This window comes from Grus americana, chromosome 3 (assembly GCF_028858705.1).
Source record: "Grus americana isolate bGruAme1 chromosome 3, bGruAme1.mat, whole genome shotgun sequence".
Taxonomy (NCBI): domain Eukaryota; kingdom Metazoa; phylum Chordata; class Aves; order Gruiformes; family Gruidae; genus Grus; species Grus americana.
In genome coordinates this window covers 33840938-33853556 of record NC_072854.1, presented here as the reverse complement: position 1 = coordinate 33853556, position 12619 = coordinate 33840938, and the positions used below count along the sequence as shown (strand labels likewise).

General features: G+C 46.7%; 1 protein-coding gene across 1 annotated transcript in view; it reads right to left on the bottom strand.

Annotated features, from left to right (window-relative positions):
- Positions 1–12176, bottom strand: part of KCNQ5 (potassium voltage-gated channel subfamily Q member 5) — a 293002-nt gene extending 280826 nt beyond the window's left edge. Inside the window, exon 1 of the mRNA XM_054821992.1 lies at positions 10782–12176. Coding sequence (XP_054677967.1) covers positions 10782–11137 — 356 coding nt within the window. The 5' untranslated portion in view covers positions 11138–12176. The remainder of the gene's footprint in view (positions 1–10781) is intronic.
- Positions 12177–12619: the final 443 nt, after the last annotated feature.

Genomic DNA, 12619 nt, shown 5'->3' with positions numbered 1-12619 from the left:
ACCATATTATTAATATAAGACAAACACATTTCTAACCTGAAAGTAATATTCAGTATCAGTCAAGTGCTGTTACAGTCAAGTAGACTGCAATTCCACAAACGCTCGCACTGTAACTCTCCCTACAAAATATCTCCAAACAGCAAAATCTCACGCAGTGTGCCCACACATACATAATGTCGTAGCTTCAAAGATTTCAGGACAGGCCTTCCTCTCTCCATTTACAAATTTCTCAAGTATAACTTCAGAAGCTTTATAAACATGTCTGTAATTCAAATGGGGTTTTGCCATCATCTCTGATTGAAAGATAGAGCTTTTATCAAGGCTCAGTTTGATGATTTCTGCTAATTACTATGTAAGTGCCTAAAACTATTAATAATACTACTAAAAAGTACGTCTACAAGCATTTTCAGGATGAAAATCAAAATTCCTTCCAAAGAGTATTTATAATTCAGGATCACCACCTACCTCATCGCTGCCTACAATAACCTCTCAATTCCAATACCCCAGCAAACAGATTATTTGTGGAAGCCAAACCACGAGTTTAGTCAGCAGTCAGTGTGACCTTTGAGGAAGGCTAACTTCTTTCCAGACAGTATCTCTAACCACCAAATGAAATCTATTGTTTCTAAGCTTAAGGGGAAAGAAATTCGTCTGTTTGAACAAACTGTTGTATTATATAAAAATTTACAACACCCACAGACGTTAGCAAAGCTGTTCCTCTTTTATTCTAAATTCTGCTTCATCTTCAGTCTACAGATGCAGTCGGGACATCTCAAAGAGAGGAACATCCACAGATTAAATGACTAGCAATTGAATAAATCACTTGAGAGTATGCCTACTTATTGCAACTAACTATAGTTGCATAGCAAGTGTACTGGAATCTTGAAAAAAATGTTTAATTACCATTTCTAGTAAAGTCAAGTAAGTGGGGCCAAAGGCATGAGAAAAAGAGGTTGAAAGGAGGTTGTGGCGAGGTAGGTGTTGGTCTCTATTCCCAGGTAACACGCAATAGGACAAGAGGAAATGGCCTCAACTTGCACCAGGGGAGGTTTAGATTGGATAGCAGGAGAAACTTCTTCACCAAAAGGGGTTATCAAGCACTGGAACAGGCTGCCCAGGGAAGTGGTGGAGTCACCATCCCTGGAGGTATTTAAAAGACGCATAGATGTGGCGCTTAGGGACATGGTTTAGTGGTGGACTTGGCAGTGCTAGGTTTATGGTTGGACTCCATGATCTTAAAGGTCTTTTCCAACCTAAATGATTCTGTGATTCTAAGTTCTGCCTTCCAACTGCACTTCAGAAGGGTCTGAGGGACAGGTCTGAGAAAAACCCTCCAATCGCCAGCACAGGCTCTTCTTTCCTCCCTGTTGCACAGATACCTGGAAGTAGCTCATTCACATGCTGCTTTCTATTTCCTGCCACCCATACACATCCTCTGGCAGCAACGACCAAGATTGTGCTCCTTCCTGTGGCAATGGTTCATCTAATGTGGGTGAAAACCCATGACAGGAAAGTATCAACTGCACAGAGACGACAGCAGAAACAGAGATTTCTTTCCTCCTAATGGTTTTAGAAACTGCTTCTAACCTCAGTCAGCATTACTTTCTTGGATGTAAAAGAATTTTTCAAGTTGATGAGTTTGCTGCGTGATTTTCTGGCAACACAGCAATGCCTCTTCTCTGGTGCTGGGCCACCTGAAGGGAAGAGGACATCACCTGCTCACCAGCTCCAGCTGCAGTGTGGACACCGCTCCAGCTTCACCAAGCCAGTTTCATCCGAGCCATCACCTGCCATTCTCTGATAACGTGACAGTTTTGCCATTGCAAAGATGCGGTTACTGATACAGACTTGTCTCGTGGGGAGACTGACCTACATTTCCAAACTCTCTGCCAAGGACCAGTGGCCCTCCACCCGCACTACTTACAGAAACACATCCAAAACAATATTTCATCTTAATTTTCCCACAAAAGGCCCTCTCAAGTATGTCAGGATCCTTACGCTTATTTAGAAAAGCCCCAGCAGTAACTTTTAAGTGCACTCCTGCCATGAGAGCTTGGAAGAGGAAGATTTGTGCATTTGCTTCTAATGGGTAATTCTCAGATACCATGGTTATGGATGAGCTTAGGCCACACAAAGCAATTAAATTTAATGCCCTAGAAGTTAGATGCTATTTCTGACTGAATGACCTCAAAAGGGTGTGTGCAAATGCTGTAATCTATGACACTAGTGAACTAGGGAGGGATGTGAATGTGTTCAGTAGCTTTTTTTTCCTCTCAAAGCAGAAAATTTTTACTTTCTTGGTTTGGTCATATCTGACTTCTGGCACCAGTCTGTTGCTACCTACCATATGATATCAGGTATGACTACAATAAAATAATTAAAACTCTACAGAAATCTTGAAAGGCATAATATGTTTGCTTTCTTGAACTAGGGAGTCTCAAAGCAAGAAGGAAGCCAAGACAAACAGGAATATATTGCTTAAACCAAGAAGTGGGCAGGTACAGAGCTTCCTTTCTTCATTATTTCTAATCAGCTTAAGAGCATGATTCATTTGTTAAACTTCATTCTGTACAAGTGGGGAGAAAAAAGTGAATTACCCATTGAATGCACAATAGAATAATGAAAGGAAGCTGCAGGTACTCCATGCCTTTGAAAATCATTCACTCTTCAAGAAAATGCTTACATACGTAGTTATGCCCATCTCTGTTAAGGAAAATACACACATTTATGCTGGAAGATTTTCTTGGGTGAAGGCCAGAGAAATTCAGACATGTCTAGCTGGAGGACTGTGTCCATCTCTGAATCACTGGACCAGACTATATATATATTAAGAAGTAATCACATAGTCTTTCAAGTAGAAGACACTGCCTGAGACTACACTTCAGTGCCCAAAATGATGAACGTTTTGCTGAGCTTCCTGTAACGCAATTACACTGCAACTCAGACAGCTATTGCAAGATAAATCTAATGCACAAGAGAAAATTGAAAATATTTCTTGATTAAGTGCAGCTGACCTGTAAGACACCCTTTGAACTTTTAATTAATATCTTTAAAGGAAGTTTACTTTGCACATGAGCATGGCAACTGCTTAAAATTATTTTTACAATTGATAAACTGTACAGCTGATGAATTTTGTACCTTAACTGACCTGCAGTGGTAATCCCTTGGGTAATCTGCATCTGCTCGCTGACAGGAAATCTGTAAACCAAACTTTAAAAAGTTTCCCCAAACCCAGTAGAGTTTATATAATACATATTTAGAAGTGAATCGCAATAAACCAGCATTAAATGAAAAAGCCAAGAAAGCATGCTCTGTTGTGTTAATGGTTTGCAAAGGGAAAAAGCAACACTTATTGTAAGAATAAACATCTGCCTCATTAGGAATAATGTAGCAAATGATGTCTATTATGTATACAAGTTAAAGATTTTTCATTAGATAGTACTATTTATGCTTTCTACTCCACCATTTTTACCTGTGTGCAGAAGACTCACTTTTGCTTCAATTAAAATCAGTGGCAAATTTCATTAATTTTCATCAGACATTTATGGTAATGGCAATATGACCCATATAAAAATGTTAAACACTTGGCAATTAAGTTTTACCTTTGAATTATTAAGAAACAACTACCTTACAGCAGTAAGTTTTATTTGCAATGACAGGAGTTTATATTGTCTAGGAATGAAAGTTTTTCCTTCTATATATTTTCTCCATAAAAAGATTAGTAAAGTTACAAACCATGTGCTTTTCCATTGAAACTATTATGAAAAATTTCACTGCATTTTTATGACTATTGGTAAATATATTAATGATGTTTTTTCTCATAAATAGGGAAATCACTATTAATAATTGAATGATCATCGGTATTCCATTTGGTTGATGCTAGAAATTATTTGCAATTATTGCAAAAATATTAGTTCAATTGTACTTTCATCCAATTCAGGAAACTTAATTAAGCTACAGACAACAACAGTAAGACAGGGTGAATAGCTATGAAAAATATAGTCAGATTTGGAGCATGGAAAAGCATCAAATCTGTGTAGATACCATGACACTTACTTTTGCTTTAAAAAGCCAATCACCACAGAAACTTTAGAAGTATTGGGAAAAAAAAAGGTTAATTAAGCTATTGTCCGGACCCTACCCTGAAAATCTGTCACACAAATACTGGCTCGCAGGCAATTAAAATCTTTCTAAAATCTTTCTTGCATCCTCTAAGACAACTACTCCTTTAAGATAGCACATATTTAATACCACATTATGTATTCATAGATCATCTGAGCCCTGAACAAAATCTGTAATTTCAAGCAACTTCTTTCACCATATGAGACCATAGAAAGTTCACCAAGAGTCCCCATATCATACAAGACAATAAGGAAGACAATAAATGTCACGTCCAAGACTGGCACACCAAGAAAAACAGATCTAAAATAGGAGTCTCACCCCCAGATATAATGCTAATGGCATGATTTTTGCATGAGGGGAAAAAATTACAGCAAAAAGATAATTATAAAGAAAGCTCTTAACTCACTTTTTGCTTTAAGATGAAGATGGAGAAGACCCTGCTCTCAAAGGTTGTACATTTATTTAAAAATTTGAAACCCAAACACTAACCCAAGATACTATTCACCTTCCTATACACAGTTCCTAATCCCATTTGAGAAATAAACCTTATGACAAATAGAAGAAAGTTCACGTGCATGAACTTTCCCCAGTCCGGATCTTGGTGACTCTTTCTCAAAGAAAGCCTTGTGTTCTCTTCTTTCTAGAAGGCTGAGCATCAGTTTTGATTTTTATGGCAAATTAGTTGTTTCCCCTGGATCACTACTCTTGAGTCAGAAAGTAAGGCCAGTACAAATGAGAAAACTTAGTAGACCAAGCCTCAAACAAGAAAATGTGAAACAGTATTTTACTAAGGTAAATACGCATCATATGATGAACATTCCTGATGCTTATCTACTGAAAATCCTGAGGTAGGCAATAGCTCTCCAACAAAAATCAAGTGAAAGAGAGAAGTTAGATGTTATTTACCGCCAATGGCAGGGTTCCAGGAGAGGACTACTGTCCATGAACAACACCAGGAAAGAGGAGGAATGAAGCATTGTTGACCATTTTATCTTCTCTGCCAGTCACAGAGAAAGTGCAAGAAATTCTAAAGATTGTTATACGCCCATGTCTCTGGTCAGTGTACAGTGACTGAGATACCACAAGAAAATACAGGACGTGAACATAAAAATCTATGAAGTCCAATTAATAGAAAAGCAGACATCTGCACCTGGGGCAGAATAATCCCATGCAGCCACACAGGCTGGGAACCCGCTGTTTGGGTGGCAGCCCCACTGAAAAGGGCCTTAGTGTTCCTGTGGACACAGCAGGTTGAGTACAAGCCAACAGCATGCCCTCATCAGAAATAAGGCAAGCAGCATACAACTACATTAGAAGAGTGGGGCCAGCAGGCTGAAGAAAGTTATTTTTCTCCTCTACTCAATGTGGCCTCACACTATAGCACCCAGTTGTGCTCCCCACCCCCGCCCCTCACCCCAGCTGAAGAGGGCTGTGCGGAAGCCAGAAGAGATGCAAGAGAGCAACCAAGATAGTCAGGGGACTCGAGCTTGTGTCTTACATAGAGAAGTTGAGGGAGCTGAGCTTGTTCAGCCTGGCAAGATGGTGATCTAACAGGTGACCTAGTAGCAGCCTATAGCTACTTGAAGGGAAATTACAAGGATAAAGAAGCCAAATTCTTCTTGCTGGTGCCAGATGATACCTAAAGGGGCAATGATCATAAACTGCCACTTGGGAGGTTCAGGTTGGCTGTCATGTCTTTCTCTCCCCATGCCAAAACCCCTCTTTTTTTGACAGGTGGGTGTTGGAGAGCTGCAGGTTACCCAGCAAGGTGGTGGCACCTCCATCCCACGAAGTTTAAGACCTGTCTAGACAAAGCCCAGCTGTCACGACTGGGAAGAGTGTGTCTTCCAGCTGGACTGGGTGACTTCCAAAGGTCCCTTCCAAACAATGTTTCAGTGAGAAATATGCACACATATAGAATCACAGACTGCCTCAGTTGCGGCAAACCACTGCAGATTTACACTGAAGTCTAAATATCCACCATCATTCATTGTCACTCCCTGAAAGAAAATGCCTACTAGAGTTTAAGTCCTACAGTTAGAGTTTAAATTTTTACCTCCTTAGTACCTAATAAGATTTGCTTTGCCACATCATTTATGTTGTCTACCCTATTATTTGTTATTTGTAAATATCATGCTGTTATTTGGGGGTTTTTAAAGTATATAAAAATATGTTGTTATCCTAACAACATCAGACCCTGACTGAAATGATGTTTGAAAAGATGAAAGCCATAGATCTACCCAAGGAGCACCTGGAACTAGTTCATTAGATGCCTTGAGATGCATAAAATAAAGAGATAAAATAATTTCTCCTACTTTGTGATAGTAAGAGAAAAAGCAAGTATTTAGGCTGTTGCACATTATTGGGTTTTTCAATCAAGATGTGGAACCTCCCTAATTATACAAATGGCACAGTATGATGCAGCGCTGTTAGCTCACATGCAAAAATGCTGCTGTTCAATAGCCATCTGATCATTATTAAGCTATGTCCTTTCTGGCAGATCAGGAAAACTAAAATAGCTATTTACCATCTTTGATGGCATCATTAGATGTTTTTCAGAAATAATTTTTCAGCCATTTTCCATCAATAATACAAAGGCCAAGAAGAACGTCATACAGGCTGTCCAATTCATCTAACACTGTAGCTTACCTCCAGCAGTGGCCAACAGAGGATGCCCGAGGAAACCTAGCAATACAGGTCATGCAAAGTGATACTGCCCTTGTGCACGCATCCAGCCCTGCGATTTGTGATTCAGAAGCTTCCAGAGCAAAAGGTGGTGGCTTTGTAAAGAGAAGGACATCCCCACAACAAATGTTAATGACTTTTGCATGGAATATATTACAATTAAGTCAGTAAGAAATAGAAACTTTATTATTCCTGAAATAAATCCAACATGTTACATTAGGAAACTTATGCAACTAATTATATCCTACCAGTATAAACAGTATCAGAGAGTAGTATTTTTTTCTGAACTTCTCAAGCCATCTCTTTTTCAGAATGTCAATTAAGATAATACAAAATCCTTATGACAACTGAAGATGAAACCCAGAGTTAAATTTGTAACAAATACGGAATTCCCCTTTGATCATTCTAAGGCAACTTCTATACATTTTTATCAAACCAAACAACCCAAAATAATCTAACTAAACAAGAACAGCAACAACAGAAAGAAATCCTATGACATCCCAAGACAACGCTTTCGAAAAGTTACAATATCACAGCATCTTAATGTAGGTGCGCGCACGTTAAATATGCACATGCTCCATGTGTAGGTGATGTGGTGTGGTATAAATATTTTACTAGCAGGAGTTTAAGTTACTGACTCATTACTCACAAATGGTATGAATGTTCTTTTCTGATTTCATAAGTGTTCATATTTTTGGTGTTCCTGAATGATTAAGAACAGAAGACTGTGATATATGAAAAGCAGTTTTTATAAAAACTTGCTGTAAATATCTTAGATTTTTAATTATGGCTTCCACGTAAAGAACTACTGAGGTACACAAAAAGGAGCAAAGAAACATGCAATTTATGGCTCTGCTCCCCAGCACAACTACACTGATGTAAAAGGCCTTTGCTCAAGAGTAAATCCTTCCTTGAGTAGCAGAAGTTTGCAGAACAGCAAACATTGCAGAACAGCATTTTGCAAATTTATATTTACAAATAAACTAACCAATTGACTTCTGAATGTAGGTCTCGACACTCGTTCCTCAGGTGGCTGGCCTATTTCCCTGTCTTATTTGAAAGGGCAAAAACAAAAAGAGCAAACTGTGCGTAATTCTCAGCTCTAAAGTGTTTTTCCCTATGAAAATGAGAAATGAAAATATCACTGCAGGGATGGTTTCTTATTTGTAACTAGTGCTTAATGCCCCACTTCGTTTTTCAAAAACAAACAGGCAAATCTAAGTAAACTTCTAGATCAAAGAGTTTAAACTGAAAGTCTGAAACCACCCTTGTGTTATTTCAACCTGCGTATCAGAGTGAGCTTCATTTCAGGAGACCAATGATCTACACAGAAGGTCTCGCACCAGATAGCCCATTCCTGTAACAGAAATAGTACAGAGCTATAACGGGCTCTGCTGCAGTCGAGAATAGCTTAGCAGAGGTAGGAGCAGACATCTCATCCACTTACTTAGTAATGTCTTTGCAACTCTAAGCTACTTGTCTGCTTCAAGACTTTTTTCCAAATAGTTGGATTGGGTGGTGTTGGTTGGTTGGTTGGTTGGTTGGTGTTTTTTTTAATTCTGCAAGAAAGTATGTTTTCCAAGATGCAGTTGTATTTTATCAGGTGGCTGGAAGAAAATTAAGCCTGAAACACCAAAAATATTATCTGACTATTTGGCAGTCATTAAATCAGAATTATATAAATACATTAAAATAATTTATAGACTGGCAATGAGGATGGCTGTCAAATTGAAATCCAATGGAACTTCAAATGCACCTTAAACACTGTAACAGTGACAGATCCTTAAAGGTAATATTATTACTAGGTACCTTTATATTACAGAAATGTTTCAAGCTCTTCCACACAGATAAAAGATATAATGTTGGCATTTACAGCTGCCAAAACTGCCATTTGCAATTAAAAATTAAAATTGGCACTCTTTCTATGCAGGCAATTATCTAAACGCAGCTGGCAATCTTCCTTGTTTACAGTGCTGCTGTGTCATGACTTCACTCTGTTTGGAAATTTACTTTTTTTTGGAGGTTTAAACTTGTCAACTTTATTTTCAACTTGAACTTTACTTGTTTTAATGATTTTCATAATGAGAAAGGTCCAAACCTACAATTTCCAGATTTTCTATGGCGACTTCAGGCACTGCAGTAAGGCAATTGCTAACAAATACTTCAGTGACTCTCAAATATTAATTAACATCCATCTACGCCGCAGGATAACACCTGTAAGAACCCAAACAGCAAAATATACCAAATAAATGCCCTCCAAGAATAAAGTTCATTCCGTAAGAGTTGACTTTCACAGTAAAAGAGAGAGAACGGGCAGATCTTCTAAGTGGACAGAAATCCTTTTACTGAATAAAATTCAGTAACATAAATAACATTAAGTGTGTTTCCACTGCTTGTTATCTACAGCAATTTTGATCTGCTAAATAAATCCATCCACAACGTATCTTATTCATCAGACTGCCACGTTTTTGGCAAAGTATTTTTCACTTATAAAAACTTGTATTAAAGTACAATTTTGGGATTCCCCTGCTGCTGGGAGAGGAGCACTTTTAATGCTATCCAACAGGGAACAGTTGCTTTTACCAAAACTGCTGTAACTGCTAGCTTGATTCCGGCAACTATCATGGAAATATAGTTACCTCCAGCATCTCAATTGAATTTTCCATTCTCTTTAAGATACGTTTTCTGTAGTCAAACATAGAAATACCTTGTATTATACCCCCAATACAGCAATGTCTATCATCCTTCCTCTGTAATTTATCGCAACGTTTCAATCTAGGACTACGATCCATTGCAACGAATCCTTGCCAGACTGTATCGCCTGTCTTGCTCAGCCATCCAAAAGGCTTTTGAGCCGGGCCTTTCCCCCGAATATTACCAAAACTCGCAAAAGATAGGAGATTGCTAATGAGCTAAGGAACACCACGGACCCTGGGGATACTTTAAGTAGTTAGAGATCTTAGATCCCCCTCACACAGCTCTCCCAGGCCAGACTGTAAGTAAGGCAGCACAAGTTTCGCAGCGCAGTGACAGGACCGCTCTCCACAGCGATGTGACGGGACGTGTATTTTAGTCACTGGCTCTTTCAGAGTGAGGGCGACAGGAGGAGGCACTTGCTAAAAGAAAAAGCGCAGAAATGACGGATACCGGAGGAGCGGGCTGTCAGTGCAGAGGCCGGTCACTGCGCCCTTCCTCCGGGGTGGCCCCCGGCGCTGCGAGCGGCAGGTGGGCGCACCTGGATCGCAGCATCCCGCGGCGCCGTGCACCCGCGGCGAGCACACGCGTGGGAAGGCGGCACGGCCCACGCCGCCACCCGCACTCCCTGCGGGACGGAAACCACGGGCGCTAGGAAAACACGCCGGAGGAAGAAACGCTCCGTGCGGCTCCGCGGCGCTAACTTTTCAAACCGCGCCAGCGCTCGGTGTCCGCGAAGCAAAACGCACGCCGCGGGTACCGCCGGGCGTAACCACCGCGCCCCGCCGCCACGGGGAGGGGCCCGGGACCGGCCGGCACCCCTCGCCCCCTTTAACCTCGGGGCCACCGAGGCGGCCGCTGCGGGAGCGCCGGGCAGCCCCCCCGCGCAAGCCTCAAGCGCCCGGGAGACCGGGAGACAAGCGGGCATGTGCTCCCCCCGTGCCCTCCTCCGGCTCTTTCTGACGGGTGAACCGAGCCTCCCCCCGCATCACCTCCCAACGAGGGTTGCGCGGATTCTCCGTCACCCGCGGAGCGCCGCAGGTGGCAGCGGCTCCCCCGCCTCCGCTGATGCCTCCCGGGCACTTTCGGCGCGACTCGCGAGGGACTTGTGTCCCCCCCCGTGGACCAGCCGCCGGCCGCGAAGCGATGCTCGGGGAGCGGAGGGGGAGGAGGGAAGGTGCGCCGCGGCTCTGGCCGGGGCAGGTGCGGGCGGCGGCCCGGGGGACGGGCGGGAGGGGACGGGACGGGAGGAGAGGAGAGGGGAGCGGGTCGGTACTCACACGAAGGCGTGGTAGACGAAGGCCCATCCGCGGGGCCGCTCCAGCACGTTGTACAGGTAGTTCTGCAGCCGGCGGTACTTGGCGTTCCTGCGGCAGCTCGGCCCGCTGCTGTACGACAGCGGCTTCCCCAGCAGGCTCATGCGGGCGCCGTGCTTCCCGCGGCGGCCCTCCCGCAGCCCGGCGGGGGCGGCCGCGCCGCCGGTGCCCAGGAGCAGCAGGCCGTCGCCGCGGGCCGCCGCGCTCGCCAGCGCCCTGCCCCGGCCCGACTCCACATCCTTCATGCCCGCCGCCGCGCCGCTCTTCACCCAGAGCCCCGCGGAGCCGCCCTCCTCCCCGCCGCCGTGGTTGCGGGGCATGGCATCACCCCGGGCGCCGGGGCGGGCGCCGGGGCCGCGGCGGAGCAGGGCGCGGGCGGCGGCGGCCAGGCACTCCGCGGCGGCGGGCCGCAGGAGGCAGCGGGTGCCGAGGGTCTCCGGGCGGCGCCCGCGGGGCGCGGGGGCGCGGGCCACTTTGGGCGCCCGGCGCGGCGGGCCGGTTTGCGGCAGCTTCGCGGGGGCCCCGGCGAGGGAGCGGGCGCCCCCCCGGGCGCGCTCTCCTCCCGGGCGGCGGCACCCCGCCGCCGGCCCCCGCAGCGCCGCCCGGCGTGGCTCTGCGGCCCGGGACGGGGCGGCGGGAGGGCAGCTCCGCGCAGCTCCGGCGGAGAGGCCGCGGGGGCGAGGGCTCCGGGCCGCGGCTCGGCGGTGCCTTTCGCCGCCCGCTCCCTCTCTGTCTCCCGCGGCACTTGGCCCGGCCGGGCCGGACAAGCTGTTGCTCTCGCTCCCGGCGGCGGAGAAAGTCGGCGAGAAATGCGGGCCGGCGGGGGCTGGAAGGGGCCGCGCTGCCGGGCGCCTCCGCGTCCCGGGGCGCAAGCGGCAAAGGCAGCGGCGGTGCCCGCGGCGGGGCGGGCGGCGAGCGGCTGGCGGGACGCGGCGCCCGCGGGCTACGCGCGCTCCCGGGAAATGTCCATTTAAGTCCGAGAAAGTAACAAAACTGCCGTAAGTCGCGGCGGCGGCGCGGGGGAGGCTCGGCCGGCGGCGGGACCCCGCTGCGGGCCGGGAGCGCGGCCGGCCCGGGCGGGGCAGTGCAGGCGAGCCACCGGGTGTCCCCCCGAGGGGGCGGCGCAGCCCGGCACGCTGCTCCGGCGCTTCCGCCGTGCCCCGGCCCCGCGCGGCGGCGAGAGAGCAAATCCCAGCGGCGGCGGGGGCTGCCCTCCCTGCGGGCTCCCCCCCCCGGTCCCCAGCAGCCCCGGCCCCGGCTCGGTGCGGCCGGAGCGCAGCGGTGCCGCCGCTCGGTGCCCGAGCTGCGCCGAGAAAACAAAGCTCCCCCCGCCGAGAGCGGGCCTTTAACTCCCCGCCGCATCAAGGTGAGCTTGCGGAAAAAAAAAAAAAAAAAAAAAAATCCACCCCACCACGCCGGAGGCGCGGCCGCTCCGCGCCTCCCCGCCCGGAGCTGGCGGCAGCCGCGCCGGCTTTGGCCACTGTTTATTACCGGTGCTCGGCGGGCGACCCCCCGGCGACCCCCCCTCCCATCCCCGGGGGGGCCCCGCGGTTGCCTGCTGCGGGTAGCCGCCGCCCGTGCCGCTCCCCGGGCTCGGCAGCGCCCACCGGCCCCCGGGGGACGCTTTAGGAGCCCCGGGCTGCCCGGGAGAGAGGGCGAGCCCCGCCCGGGCACTTCAGCACCGACTTCATGAAAAATAGCTGCGTGTCACTGGTTTTGCAACCTGAGCACCGCAATGTGAAAATGTGACGCTAATTCGTGAAGGGTTAATGAAAAGTAATAATTTGGACGCTAATGTTATG